This window comes from Hemitrygon akajei, chromosome 11 (assembly GCF_048418815.1).
Source record: "Hemitrygon akajei chromosome 11, sHemAka1.3, whole genome shotgun sequence".
Classification (NCBI taxonomy): domain Eukaryota; kingdom Metazoa; phylum Chordata; class Chondrichthyes; order Myliobatiformes; family Dasyatidae; genus Hemitrygon; species Hemitrygon akajei.
In genome coordinates, this window is record NC_133134.1 from 16,862,496 (window position 1) to 16,878,399 (window position 15,904).

Here is a 15,904-nt window from a genome sequence, read left to right on the forward strand (position 1 = left end):
CTGATATGAGAGGGGAGTGGACAACAGGAAAAAGGGAAAGAGGAGGGGACCTGGGGGGAAGTGATTGGCAGATGAGAAGAAGTGAAAGGTCAGAATGGTGAATAGAGGAAGGGAGGGGTGGAAATTAGTTCACTGGAAGGATTAAGGGTGAAAGGTGTACTGTTTAAGGGGAACATGAAGGGAAACTTCTTCACTCAGAGGGTGGAGATGGTGTGGAATGAGCTGCCAGCACTACTGGTGAGTGTGATTTCAAATTCAACATTTAAGAGAAGTTTGGATTGGTATATGGATGGGAGGGATTTGGAGGGCTGTGGTCTGGGTGCAGATTAATGGTTTAAATGATTTGGCATGGACTAGATGGGCTGAATGGCCTGTTTCTGTGCTGGAGATTTCTACGACTCCATGGCTATGGTAATTTGGCTCCGTATATCTTTTAGGAACTTTGGCTAGTCTAGTTTTCTGTCATGTAGAAACTGCATAATGCTTTCCTTTCAGACCAAAGTAAAATACATAAATAACATCAACTTTCATTAGCCCAACTTCGTCCAAACATTTAATCCATTCATCTTCATTCATGCTGCTTGAGATGCTGGATGAAGAATTTCAACAGTCTAGAAATACAAAGTTAACTCATGTGGATGATCCCACAGTAGCGTGGGAAATAATCTGATTTTTAAATGCAATTGTAAACTTTGTCCTGTTCTTTCCTTAATGTTATAATAATAGTTTAATATTACTGGTCTGGTGATGCTTCCTACTTTGGTTAAAAATAGAAATTAGGATTTTACGGAGTTATCTGTCATTTATCAAACACAGCTACTCAAAAGTTAATCCTTTGCTACCATATTCTGTTTGCACTATTAGTTGCCGCTCTGGAGTGGTGTGATATAAATGCTGACGGTCTTATTTTATTTGGTCACCAAAACTGAATTATCAATACGCGAGTAGCTGGAGATACACAAACCATTGCGAATAGTCTTGTGTGCTTGCAGTACCGCCGTCTACCACTACGTGGCAGGGGATTTCCATCAACACTCTCTTACACCCGGTTCTTCTGGGTTTTGAAGTTGTATTTTTTTTACCAGGACGCTGCCTAGATTAGAGGGCATGAACTATAAAGAGTGGTTGGACAAGCTTGGGTTGGTTTCTCTAGAGTGCCAGAGACGGAGGGAGACCTGATGTACATTTATAAAATTATAAATACCTCTGATCAGAGGTATTATTTATCTATCAATTTAGTGAGAGATACAGTATGGAACAGACCCTTATTGGCCAACGAGCCACAACTGTTTAAAACTAGCCTAATCACAGGACAATTTACAATGGCCGGATAACGTACTAACTAGTACGTCTTTGGACTGAGAGAGGACACCGAAGTACCCCAAGGCAACACTCGTGGTCACGGAGAGAACGTACAGACTCCTTACAGACAGCTCCAAGCACCCACACCCTGAGCTGGAACCATGTCGAGCTAACTGCTATACTGCTACGGTAAACACTATCTTCCTGCCAGGGTAGAAAAGTTAATTATGAGAGGACGTGCACTTACAGTGAGAGGGGGTTGTATTGCTTTTACGCAGAGTGGTTGTTGCCTGGGAAACGCTACCAAGGGCAATGGTGGTAGCAGATGCAGTAGTGGAGCTTGTAAGGCTTTTGGACGCGAATATGCAAGGATTGGAGAGATATGGATCACAAGCAAACAGAATAGATTCAGTTTAATTTGGCGCCATGATTGGTGGAAACATCATAGATTGAGGGGCCTGTTCCTGTGCTGTACTGTTCTACACTTCTATGTACATGCAAGTAATTCACTTTAACAGCATGACCACATTTCCAGAACTATTTATTTAATTACTGGCTTACGTTGAGATCACTAAGCACTCTATACATTACAAAGATTAAAATTATGCTGGTACTCATTGCTATCTGATCATTCATGGGTTGGAGGGATTGTCTTATAAAGATAGAATAGAAAGACTGGGCTTGTACTCTCCACAGTTCTGAAGAACAGGAATGATACCACTGATAGCCGCTGATGCAGGGATAACGATCCCTCTATTTGGCGAAGCAAGTGTTATTGTCGTCAACAGAAGGGAATCAAGTCAAGTCAAGTCACTTTTTTTTGTCATTTCGACCATAACTGCTGGTACAGTGCATAGTAAAAATGAGACAACGTTTTTCAGGACCATGGTGTTACATGACACAGTACAAAAACCAGACTGAACTACGTAATTAAAAAAAACACAGAGAAAGCTACACTAGACTACAGACCTACACTGGACTGCATAAAGTGCACAAAAACAGTGCAGGCATTACAATAAATAATAAACAGGACAGTAGGGCAAGGTGTCAGTCCAGGCTTCGGGTATTGAGGAGTCTGATAGCTTGGGAGAAGAAACTGTTATATAGTCTGGTCGTGAGAGCCCGAATGCTTCGGAGCCTTTTCCCAGATGGCAGGAGGGAGAAGAGATTGTATGAGGGGTGCGTGGGGTCCTTCATAATGCTGTTTCCTTGTGGATGCAGTGTGTAGTGTAAATGTCCGTGATGGAATCAGCCATTGAGGACAGAAATGAGAAGGAATTTTATCCGGGGAGAGTGGACTTTCTCCTCTCGAGTGAGAGGTATGTGTGCTCTCTTGCTGGGTAGATTGAAGATTGATGGAAGGGAAGCAAGGAATTACGAGATTGTGCAGGAACGTGGCGCTGAGGTAAAAGATTAGACGTGACCTTATTGAATGGTACTGTAGACACAAGGAGCTGATTGGCCTCCTCCATTTCTATTTATTATATTGCGTAGAAAGTGCTGTCACAGCTTGATAACAGTGACCACAATGTAATATGATATAATAGAGCCCATGCATTGTCACTATAGAAACATAGAAAACCTACAGCACAATACAGGCCCTTCGGCCCACAAAGCTATGCCATACATGTCCTTACCTGAGAAATTACCTAGGGTTACCTATATCCCTCTACTGTATTTTTCTAAGCTCCATGTACCTATCCAGGAGTCTCTTAAAAGACCCTATCGTATCCGCCTCCACCACCATCACCGGCAGCCCATTCCACGCACTCACCATTCTCTGCATAAAAAACTTACTCCTGACAACTCCTTTGTACCTACTTCCAACCACCTTAAAACTATACCCTCTTGTGCTAGCCATTTCACTTGTTTGACCCCCTAACTATAGAGTCCCCTATCACTGCTGCCATCCTCTTCCTTCCCCTACCCTTCTGAGCCACAGGGGCAGACTCTGTGCCAGAGGCACAGCCACCATTGCTTCCCCCAGGTAGGCTGTTCCCCCCCAACAGCACTCAAGCAGGAGTACTTATTGTCAAGGGGGACAGCCACAGTGGTATTCTCTAGCCTCTGACTCCTGCCATTCCCTCTCCTGACTGTTACCCACTTACCTGTTCTCTCCACGCCCCGGTGTGACTACCTGCCTATAGCTCCTATCTATCACCTCCTCAGTCTCCCCGACCAGCTGAAAGTCATCGAGCTGCATCTCCAGTTCCCTAACACAGTCCCTAAGGAGCTGCAGCTCGACGCACCTGGCGCAGATGTGGCCATGCGGGAGGCTGGGAGTCTCCCGGACCTCCCACATCTGACACCGAGCACGGAGAACCAGCCTCACACACATACTTCCTGTCTGTATTCTATTCAGGCAATCTACCTCACCTCGTCCCGTTAACGTCTAAGCCCTGTTGAGCCAAAGCCTTCCCACTCTGTCTCCCTCTACTCCATTGCCTGCTCTCCACGCCCGCTCTATAAGGCTGTCTCCTTTTAAACTCTCCTCGCTGTTCTCACTTATGTGCCGTCTCATATGAGGTAGCCAATCATGACGATGATTATTCTTGGCAAATTTTTCTACAGAAGTGGTTTGCCATTGCCTTCTTCTGGGCAGTGTCTTTACAAGATGGGTGACCCCAGCCATTATCAATACTCTTCAGAGATTGTCTGCCTGGCGTCAGTGGTCGCATAACCAGGACTTGTGATTTCACCGGCTGCTCATACGACCGTCCACCACCTGCTCCCATGACTTCACATGACCCTGATAGAGGGGCTAAGCAGGTGCTACACCTTGCCCAAGGGTGACCTGTAGACAGCGGAGGGAAGGAGTGCCTTACACCTCCTTTGATCTCCACCCTGTCAAACAACAGGCCCTTTGCCCCATCTAATGCATCCAATCGGTTATTTTGTCTAGTCCTGTCAACCTGCACGTGGACCATAGCTCTCCACATTCCTCCCTAAATCCATCTGCTTATCCAGATTCCTCCTAAATGCTGCAATCAAACCCCCATCCTCCACTCCACTGGCAGCTTGTTCCACACTTGCTGCCTCCTCTGAGTGAAAAAGTTCTGCCTCAGGGGTCCCCTAAAGATTCCACCTTTCTCTCGTACCTCTGCTTCTAGTCTCACCCAGCCTCAGTGGAAAAAGGCTGTCTGCATTCACCCTTTCTACACTGCTCATAACTTTCTATACCTCAGTCAAATATAGGTTGATATTTTGATGGAAAAGTAAATTACTATTAAACGACGCAAGTTGGCTGACAGAGGGGTCAACGCCCTGAATTCCGAGTCTAGAGGTCGAAGCCTGACGATCAAAGACTGTAGCCAGCCAATCTGGAGGTCGAGGCCCAAAGGTTGACGCTCCTGGGCCGGTGAATCCAGAGGCTGGACGTCTGTGAGTCCGTGGGTCTGGAGAATGGAGACCCAGTGTACATTTCTGTGACTCTGAGAGTCCAGGGCCAAGCACGGTTGGTCAACCTCGGAGACCCTGTCCTGGGGCCGGAGGCCCATCTGTGTGTGTGAGCGAATCAGAATCAGGCTTATTATCACCGGCCTGTGACGTGAAACTTGTTAACTTAGTAGCAGCAGTTCAATGCAATACATGATCTAGCACAGAGAGAGAGAGAGAAAATAATAAATAAAATAAAACATAATAATAAATAAACAAATTATGTATATTGAACAGATTATTTAAAAATGTGCAAAAACAGAAATACTGTATATTAAGAAAGTGAGGTAGTGTCCAAAGCTTCCACGTGGTGGGTAAAGGGGCTTGTTTTGCTGTTGTTTTGTTTCTGTTGTTGCTTGTGTTCTTCTGCTGAACATTGTGGGCATGAACATTGGCACCTGAATGCATGGTGAAACCTGCGGGCTGCCCCCAGCGCATCCCTAGGTTGAGCTGGTTGTTAACATGAGTGCCATATTTCACTTCGATGGACTTGGATAAATTACCCTGAGTCTGAGCTCCAAATGCTCAGACTGTAAGAGTGATTGCGTGCTTCTGACTTACAATTGTCCATCCATCTCTGACCACTCTCACTGCGGCCAGCAGTTGTCAGATTCGCTGTAATTCTACCATGTAATTTATCTCGCATTTCCAGAAGTGCTTTTCGTCCTGAAGAAGTCACCGATCAATTACAAATTGCAAGCCTCACCGCCGCTTTTCAGGTGGCAGCACGCTAATTTGCCTCGTTGATATTTTTCACAGAACATATTTCTTCACCACAGAGAAAGAGGCTATTCAGCCCATCGAGTCTGTGCTAGTGCTCAGACAGCCGTTCAGCCAGTCCCATTCTTCCCTTGATTTCCTTTTACCTATTGTCTCACAAATGACTGTCAACATTTCCCTAATTTACCTGTTTGTTTATTCTCGCTAAAAGCAATTTTCAGTATCCCTTTTTTTCTCAATTACTAGCACATCTTTGCAATGTGGGAGGAAAAGGGAAGCCCACTTGGTCACAGGAAGAACATGTAAACATGACATAGACTCTCTAGAGGTTGGGATTGAACTCATGTGGCTCGAGCTGTGTGTAGCATCACTATCTGCCACTCTCAGTTTCTAATTAGTCTCAATCCTGGCACTAGGATTCCATTTTGTTTGCTCCACCCTTTCCCCTTCTCCACAATTTAAAACAGTTTTGACTTACAATTATACTAAAAACAGGAATTCCTAAACAAGGTCTTGTCACCGTGATATGCCATGTTGTATGACCATGATTGTTCTTGGTAAATTTTTCTTCAGAAATGGTTTGCCATTGCCTTCTTCTGGGCAGTGTCTTTACAAGATGGGTGATCCCAGCCTTTATCAATACTCTTCAGAGATCGTCTGCCTGGCATCAGTGGTCACATAACCAGGATTTGTGATATGCACCACCTTCTCCCATGGCTTCAGGTGACCCTGATTGGGTTGGGGGGGGGGGGTGGTAAGCAGGTGCTACACTTTGCCCAAGGGTGACCTGTGGGCTAGCAGAGGGAAGGAGCGCCTTACACCTCCTTTGTTAAAGATGTATCTCTACCCTGCCACCCATAAACAAGTCTGGCAGTATCTAATGAAGGGTCTTTAATATGTTTCTATTTCCAAAGCTTCTGCCTGATCTTTTGAGCATTTCCAGCATTTTTGGTTTTCATTCCAGATTTACAGCATCTGCAGTTTTTAGATTTTTCTAATTTTCAATGTCCAGCTTGTTCTGTTTCTATTGAAGGATCAATAACCTATAAAGTATTGCTCCACAGACGCTGTCTGATTTGGTGAGCTCTAATAACATTTTTCAGATGTTTCAGATCTCACACCTATACAGTTCTCACTGTCTTTTCTTTGTAATGCTTCATTTATAAGCCTACCAAAAATGTGCATTTTCAACAATGCTGTCTGTGGTGAACTACATATACCTGTCTGGACACGCCCCTGCTGACTGCTCCTGTGGCTCCTCCCACAGACCCCTGTATAAAGGTGATGGAGGTCTGAGCCCGGCCTCTCTGTCTCCAGGATGTAGTATGGTCGTCACTCACTGCTTGTTCCTTCTTCCAGTCAATAAAAGCCGGTATCTCGCCTGTACGTCTCAGAGAGAGTTATTGATGGTGCATCACTGTCTTCAATAATTATTAAGAATAAAGGGTGGAAATGCTGTAAACTCTCAGCAAGTTGGTCAACAGCCACGAAGAAAAGACCTAAATTTTTATAGTGCCGTTTTCATCCTTTTCACCACATCTCACAGCACAAAGTTCCCAGGACATCTTTAGGGAGCGGTGTCTCAGAAAGGCAGCATCCATTGTTAAGGACCTCCAGCACTCAGGGCATGCCGTTTACTCACTGTTACCATCAGGTAGGAGGTACAGAAGCCTGAAGGCACACACTCATCGATTCAGGAACAGCTGCTTCCCCTCTGCCATCCGATTCATGAATGGACATCGAACCCTTGGACCTACCTCACTTTTTTTTAATATACAGTATTTCTGTTTTGCACGCATTTTTATAGTCTATTCAATATACGTAATCGATTTACTTGTTTTTTTTTCTAATTTTATTTATTTTTCTTTGCTAGATCATGCATTGCATTGAACTGCGGCTGCTAAGTTGACAAATTTCACGTCACAGGCCGGTGATGATAAACCTGATTCGGATTCTTCAATGCAGACACTTCCACGAAGGACCTGCAACAGCAGCTTCCACGAACAGCAACGCTAACATAATGCGGTGTCTAATTTTGAGGAGATAGAACTAATCTATAAGCTTGATGTAATTTAAACAGAAGATAACGGCAACAACTGCGTGTATTTAGTTTATTTATATTTAATTAGAAGGTCAGCCTCTGTAGAGGGAAGGAATCCCAGGCCGTGTGTGTGTGTGTGTGCGCTTCGTATGGACGGTCGTTTCGAGGTGAATGCTACAGCAACGCGCTCGGCTGCCGCCGTCCGCCGTAGACGGTGGCCGGGAGGGCCGTCCGCCATGGACCCAGTGAGTGCGCTGCTGGAGGAGGTAGCGCTGGAGGGGCTGGATGGCGTTACCCTCTCCACGCTGTGGTTCCGCCTGGACAGCCGCATCCCCGCTTTCCCACTGCAGCTCGACCAGGCCACACGGCAGTTCCTTTGGGAGGCTATTGTCAGCAGCCCCCAGGTTGAGTTCTACGAGCTGCCCGAGCCGAGGCCGCCGCTGGTTTTTTATGACAGGTACCGGCTGCGGGGGGGGGGGGGGGGGGAAGAGGAGATGGAGGGAGTGGGACAAGGGGAGGGAGGGGATGGAGGGAGTGGGACAAGGGGAGGGTGGGGACGGAGGGAGTGGTTTGGCACAAAAAGGGTCAGGGAAGGAATGGGGCCGAAGGGGCATGGGAGAATGTGAGTGGTTATGGGGCAGGTTGAGAGGGGTAATATATCAGGAGAGGCAGTGTGAGGAGAAAGAACAGGTGAGGGGGTAATAGGGACCGGAAAGGGAGAGGATGGGAATGGGGAAAGGAGGAGGAGATAGGAAAAGGGAACAGGACAGGAGACAGAAGGGGGTAGGTATGGGTGGAGAGGGGAACAAGAGGGCACAGTAGGAGTAAGGCAGGAGAGGTACAGGACACAAGGAACAATAGTGGGGGAGGGAATGAGGGGGAAGACTGGGAGAGGTGGTAGGTGATGCTATCAGGAAGGTGATTGGGATAGGGAACAGGAGATGAATTTGGGGAAATTGGGAACAGCTGGATAGATGGGATAGAAGATAAGGTCATATTATAACTAATGATGGGGAATAGAGCAGAGAGACAGGGAGAGATGGGGTGGGGGGGGCAGCTGGGGGATGGAACCATAAAACATCAGAAGAGAATTAAGCCATTTGGCCCATCAAGTCTGCTCTGCCATTTCAACGCGGCTGTTTATTATCCCTCTCAACCCCATACTCCTGCCTTCTTTTGTAACTTTTGACACCCTTACTAATCACAAATCTTTCACCATTCACCTTAAATATACCTAATGACTTGCCCTGCACAACCATCTGTGGCAAAGAATTCCACAGATTCACTACCCTCTGGCTAAAGAAATTTTTCCTCCTCTGTGTTCTAAATGGACGTCCCTGTATTCTGAGGCCCTTCTGGTCCTAGGCTCACCCAGTACAGGAAACTTACTCTCTGCATTCACTTTATCTAGGACTGTCAATATTCTATAGGTTTGAATGAGATCCACTCTCATTCTTCTAAACTCCATCGATATTGGCCCAGAGCCATCAAACTCTCCTTATATGTTAACCATTTCATTCTTGGAATCATTCTTGTGAACCTCCTGGACCCTCTCCAATGCTGGAACATCTTTAATGAAGCACCCAAATGCTCCCAAGTGCAGTGCGACCAATGCCATATAAAGCCTCAGCATTTCTTCCTTGTCCCCTCGAAATTAATGCTAACATTGTATTTGCCTCCCTTATCACTGACTCGACCTGCAATTTAGCCTTTAGGAAATCCTTCACAAGGCTGCTTCAGTCCCTTTATGCCTCTGATTTTTGAATTTTGGAATGCAAGACAGGAGAGGTAAAGGGGTACACGGGTGACATGGTTGAGGATGTGAGACAGGAGGGGTAGAGGGACTGGTGACGGAATGGAAGGAGAGGGGGAAGACGGTAGGCATATGTGTGATGTACAAGGTCACTCAGATTCCTCTGCACCTCTGAACTCTGCAGTTTCTCACCATTGAGATAACATGCTTCAATTTTGTACTTTCTCTGCCCAACTGTCAATTTCACTCCATTGACCAGATCTTTGTCCAATCTCTTAACCTATCCATATTCCCCCTTGTAGACTCCCTGTCCTTTTCACAACTTCCTTCCCTACCATCTTTGTGCTGTCATGCAGGTTTTGCACCCTAAATATTGGTCTCTTCCTTCTGGTCATCGATGTGCAATTGTACTTAGTGTAACCTGTGGTATGTGCCAGCCAGAAGAATAGGTATATGGACAGGAAAGGAATGGAGGGTTATGGGCTGAGTGCAGGTTGGTGGGACTAGGTGAGAGTAAGCATTCGGCACAGACTAGAAGGGCTGAGATGGCCTGTTTCCGTGCCGTAATTGTTATATGGTTAAGAAAAACCCATCAATACCTGCGCCGCTTTATCTTGCCTCCCTGCCAAAGCTATTACCTTCCAGATGAGACACATTATCAAATACTCTTTTGGGCCTATGGTGCATACACTGGTTCCCTTTTATCTACACACAGGGGTTCCCAACTTGGGGTTCATGGATCTCTTGCTTAATGGTATTGGTCCATGGCATAAAAAAGGTTGGAAACCCAAAGATCTACAGGACGCGTTGGTAAAACACAGTTGTCCTTTTACCAAGCCGGGTGTACTCTGCTGGGTTATTGTATTTTTCTAAGTGCCATGTTGCGCCATGTTTAATTAGCGCTTTTGCTATTTTCCCAGTGACACACAGTTGTCTGTTGATTCCTGTTTGTATCTCCAATTTTTTAAACATATAGTTTATTATTTTCCATTCTAATGGTGTCTTAACCTAGAAAACTTGAAAAAATTCATATCAATTCATTAGCTATCTCATCAGCTGCTACTTTTTTAATCCGAGGTTGACATCTACCAAGACCCAAATATTTATCAGTTTGCAACTCCAATATTTTGCTAGCAAATGCTTCCTTACTGTTTGTAAATATTCGCAAGTTTTTTTTCAATTCCTTGCAGATATTTTTGTCAGGAAGACTGGTGAAACATCCTTGTTTAATTCAACATAATGTATTATTTGTTCATATGAAAATTAATGGAATATCAAAAAAGTGGTTCAGAGCACCAACACAGTCAGCGTGGCTTTGTCAAGGGCAGGTCGTGCCTTACAAGCTTGATTGAATTGTTTGAGGATGTGACTAAACATATTGATGAAGGAAGAGCAATAGGTGTAGTGTATATGGATTTCAGCAAGGCATTTAATAAGGTACCCATGCAAGGCTTATTGAGAAAGTAAGGAGGCATGGGATCCAAAGGGACATTGCTTTGTGGATCAAGAACTGGCTTGCCCACAGAAGGCAAAGAGTGGTTGTAGACGGGTCATATTCTGCATGGAGGTCGGTCACCAGTGGTGTGCCTCAGGGATCTGTTCTGGGACCCTTGCTCTTCATGATTTTTATAAATGACCTGGATGAGGAAGTGGAGGGATGGGTTAGTAAGTTTTCTGATGACACAAAGTTTGGAGATGTTGTGGATAGTGTAGAGGGCTGTCAGAGGTTACAGTGGGACATTAATAGGATGCAAAACTAGGCTGAGAAGTGGCAGATGGAGTTCAACCCAGATAAGTGTGAAGTGGGTCATTTTGGTAGGTCAGATATGATGGCAGAATATAGTATTAACGGTAAAATTCTTGGCAGTGTGGAGGATCAGAGGGATCTTGAGGTCCAAGTCTGTAGGATGCTCAAAGTAGCTACACAGGTTGACTTAGTAGTTAAGAAGGCATACGGTGTATTGGCCTTCATCAATCGTAGAATTGAATTTAGGAGCTGAGAGGTAATGTTGCAGCTATATAGGACCCTGGTCAGACCCCACTTGGAGTACTATGCTCAGTTTTGGTCGCCTCATTACAGGAAGGATGTAGAAGCCATAGAAAGGGTGCAGAGAAGATTTACAAGGATGTTTCCTGGATTGGGGAGCATGTCTTATGAGAATAGGTTGAGTGAACTCAGCCTTTTCTCCTCGGAGTGACAGAGGATGAGAGGTGACCTGATAGAGGTGTATAAGATGTTGAGAGGTGTTGATCATGTGGATAGTTAGAGGCTTTTCCGAGGGCTGAAATGGTTGCCACAAGAGGACACAGGTTTCAGGTGCTGGGGAGTAGGTACAGAGGAGATGTCGGTAAGTTTTTTACTCAGAGAGTGGTGAGTGCATGGAATAGGCTGCCGGCAAAGGTGGTGGAGGTGGATACGATAGGGTCTTTTAAGAGACTTTTGGATAGGTACATGGAGCTTAGAAAAATAGAGGGCTAAAGGTAAGCCAAGTAATTTCTAAGGTAGGGACATGTTTGGCACAACTTTGTGGGCCGAAGGGCTTGTATTATGCTGTAAGTTTTCTATGTTTCTATGTAACTCAAATCGCTTAAGAAGCAACTTGAAAGCTGAAGGGGTAACATGAAAGAGAAAACATTTGAAGATTGTGTCTAAATTAATCTGGGCTTTAACTATTGTGAAGAGAAAGCTGGAAGCTTTAACAGCTGGAATTGTTGACATTTAATTTGAATATTGGAAGTACACTTCATTATGTGAAAAAATTAAAATCAAAATAGCTTTTGTTAAATTGTAATTAAAAAGAAACACTGTTCTAAATTGTTTGTGCATGAAGTGCTTTGAATGTTAATCTTTTGAGTTAACCAAAAGCCTGAAGGCGCACACATTCAGTGATTCAGGAGCAGCTTCTTCCTCTCTGCCTTCCGATTTCTAAATGGACATTGAACCTCACTATTTCTTGAATTTCTGTTTTAGCACTGCTCTTTTTTAATTTAATAGACTGTAATCCAGTTTTTTTCCTATGTTTTATCATGTATTGTATTCTGCCGCCGCAAGGTTAGCAAATTTCAAAACATGTTGTGGTGATATTAAACCTGATTCTGATTCTGAACTTTTTTACCTTTTGTTTTTGGCAGATATGAAGAAATTGATCCAGAGACAGGAATTCAAGAGACCCGGAGGGATCCCACACCATGGGATGATATCTATCCCATTTGCATCATTACCGATAACAAGGATGGAATTCAGGGCTCCTGTCACCATTTTAACAAGCGAAAGAACTTAACAGCAGAAGTGAGGACTCAGCAGTATGAACCATGTTGTTCGTTGGATGAAGCCATAGAAAGGTCATAAAAGACTTGAACAGTTCAAGATATTTACTTTGATTCACCCCTTTTATGTGCCTGTGTTTTGGATGTCTATATTAATGCCTCACCAAGTTAAAGAAAAAAAACTGTAAAACTACATTTTTGACACATGTTAATTTTTTTGATGATGAGAGGTTAAAAAAGGATTGTAAAACCAAAATTCTAAGCAGTGGCCATTTCCAGCCATAGAGTCTAACCATCCACCTTTGACATTCATAGAAATATAGAAAACAGGAGCAAGAGTGTGTCACTTAGCTCTGTGAACCTTCCTTGCCATTGATCATCTTCAAAGGTCCACGGATCCCTCGGTTAATGGTAGGGTTCCATGGCATTAAAAGGGATTGAACCCCCTGAATTACAGCTCAATATATCTTTTGTATGCGGAGAATTAACTTCCTTCTGAAAACTTTCAACAAATTGGTCTCTTTTGTGTTAGTGAAGTCATGGGTTCACCACCTACTGAGTGAAGAAATCTCTTTCCCTGTAGCTTTGTAGATTGAAACGCCTTCCCCATATCCAGTCTGTGTAGCTTGATTAGAATTTAACTTTCAATTTGATTTCTTCTTCTAATATAGACTGATCATTAATTATCCTTCCTTTAAGTAGGAATGCTTAATACAACACTCTGAAGTACAGTTTCACTAATGTTCTTTTGGAATGATGCAAGGCATTCTTGCATCCCTATTCAAATCCTCTTGCTGTACAGGATGACATACCATTTCTTAAATGCTTGCAGTACCTATATTTCCCATTGAAGCCATTTGGCAAAGGCATTACTTTTGCTGAGGTTCAATCTCACTGTCTCAGGAGTCCCCATTGACTAGAAACACAATTGGACCAGTCACGCACAAATGCCGTCGCAGATATCTGAGTCAGAGGCTTAGTCACCCTGACACTCATTGACCTTTCCAGCAAGCCACAAGTCAGGAGTACCTTACAGGACTTTCTATCCCCTGCCTGAATAAGTACAGCTTTACAGCTTCCAACACCTCAAGAAGCTCAACACCACCTGGGTCAAAGCAGCTTGCTTCACTGGCACTCCATCCTCCACCCTAACCTTAATTCCCTCCGCCATCAGTGAACACTGGTTGCAAAGTGCAGTTTGTGTTGCATTTACTTGCTGAGCCACCTTGACTACTTCCCACACCAAGGAGGACAAGGGTGGCTGATAAGTGGCAACACCATCGTGTTTAGTTATTTTCTATGTTGTTTACACCATCCAGACTAGGAAATACACACAGTGGCCACTTTATTAGGGATGCCTCTACACCTCATTACTGTAAATATCTCATCAGCCAACATATTGCAGAAATCAGTATTTAAAAACATGCCGACGTGGTCAAGAGGGTTCAGTTGCTGTTCAGACCAAATAGCAGAATGGGGAAGAAATGTGATTCAAGAAACTTTGACCATGGAATGATTGGTGGTGCCATGTGGAGTCATTTGAGTATCTCAGAATCTGCTGATCTGGGATTTTCATGCACTGCAGTCTTCAGAGTTTACAGAGAACGGTGCAAGGCACAAAAAAAAAATCCAGGTAGCGGCAGTTCTGTGGATAAAAATGTATTGTCAATGAGAGCAGTAAGAGGAGAATGGCCAGACTGATTCAAGCTGACAGGAAGGCAACAGTAACTTAAATAACCACGCATTACAGCAGTCCAGAAGAGCGCTGAACACGCAACACTTCCGAACCTTGAAGTAGTTAGGCGGCAACAGCTCAGGTGATGTGAAGAAGCTATTGTTAAAGCTGATGGCCCGTGGCTACGGACACCTGGGTAGAACCCAGCAAGCAGTCTCGTGAGATGAGTGTATAAGGCAATCAAATGCACTACATCTAGTCGCTGAGATGCTGAAGCATTTTACTGTATGGAGGGGGTGGGCTGAATTCTGGGTTGTGATTTAGTATTTTTGTTAAATTAGACCTCAGGCCTCCTTTCCTCAGTGATCACTTCCTTAGGTGCAAGTGCCCATTGTGTGTTTCTGTATATTTGTGGTCTTCTGCTGCTGACCTCTCTCGTTAAGGAAGTTTTGCCCTTTAATTGCCTCTCACTTTTTTTGTTTTTCGCACCACTCTCTGCAAACTCTAGAGGCTGTTGAGCATGAAAATCCCAGGAGATCAGCAGTTTGTGAGATATTCAGAACACCCCATCTGGCACCAACAGTCATTCCACAGTCAAATTTATTTTAGATCGCTTTTCTTCCACATTCTGATGTTAGGTCTGAACCTCTTGATCACATCTGCATGCTTTTATGCATTGAATTTCTGCCATATGATTGGATGATTAGATATTTGCATTATCAAGTCAGTGTATAGGTGCAGCTAATAAACTGTCCACTGAGTGTATGTCAAAGGATACACCCATGCATATTTCCTACTGGTTTAACTCATTCACTGGAGATTAACTGTTTCAATTTTCTCTTTAGGTGGGGAGAAAAGCTGGTTATGGTTGCTTCGCAAATGATGCGCCATCGAACTCTAATTGGATGGGAAAATGATCCAGAGTTGAGCCTGCCTGACTATTCCTATTGTATATTGGAGAGGTTAGGTAGAGCGCGATGGCAGGGGGAACTGCAGAGAGATCTGCACAGTGGAGCCTTCAAGTGAGAATATTTTACGTTAAAAGAAATTGAATTAATTTCATAAAACCTAAATCTTCCTTCTAAGAACAATATTTTTGTTGCAGAATTGATGCCCGTAAAATGCATTATCACAGAAGAGTGCTAGACAGAAACTGTTTGATTACTCTACAGTCCCACGTTATTCGTCAGCCCAATGGAAACCAGCAATATTCCATTCTGCTACTGCTCAAACGTTTTCACGTTGATAGGTAAAATACTTTGAACGTTATTCTTCTATTTCATTCAACGGCAGCTCCAAGTATACAGAAATAGATGGCGAAAGAAATGAGGAGGCACTTGGGCCAATAACCAAAAGTTTGCTCAAAGAAATAAATTTTAACAAGTGTCTCAAAGACTAGTGGAGAGGGTCATTGAACATATTCAGACCATAAGCTCTTGGTAATTGAAATCATAGCTGCTAGTTAAATTTGGGGGATCTGTGGTCAGAAGCAGAGGAATGCAGATTTCTCAGCAGGTTATAGACCTGTTGGAGATAATTCCGTGTTCCCGATGGAGATGTATAAAAATGAGGGAGAATTTTAAAGGCAAGTTGTTACTTAATTTGAAATTAATTTAGGTCTGTCTGGGCGTTACAGTGAGGGGAGTGTGGTATAATGAACCATGTCAGCCATCACTGCCTTCATGGCATTCCATGGTAAAGCGTTAAGATA

General features: G+C 44.0%; 1 protein-coding gene across 1 annotated transcript in view; it reads left to right on the forward strand.

The window, feature by feature from the left end:
- The first annotated feature begins 7,687 nt into the window (after nucleotides 1–7,687).
- gtf3c1 (general transcription factor IIIC subunit 1) overlaps nucleotides 7,688–15,904 on the forward strand; it is an 82,355-nt gene continuing 74,138 nt past the window's right edge. The window contains exons 1-4 of the mRNA XM_073060279.1: nucleotides 7,688–7,955; nucleotides 12,384–12,593; nucleotides 15,039–15,215; nucleotides 15,299–15,442. Coding sequence (XP_072916380.1) covers nucleotides 7,735–7,955; nucleotides 12,384–12,593; nucleotides 15,039–15,215; nucleotides 15,299–15,442 — 752 coding nt within the window. The 5' untranslated portion in view covers nucleotides 7,688–7,734. The remainder of the gene's footprint in view (nucleotides 7,956–12,383; nucleotides 12,594–15,038; nucleotides 15,216–15,298; nucleotides 15,443–15,904) is intronic.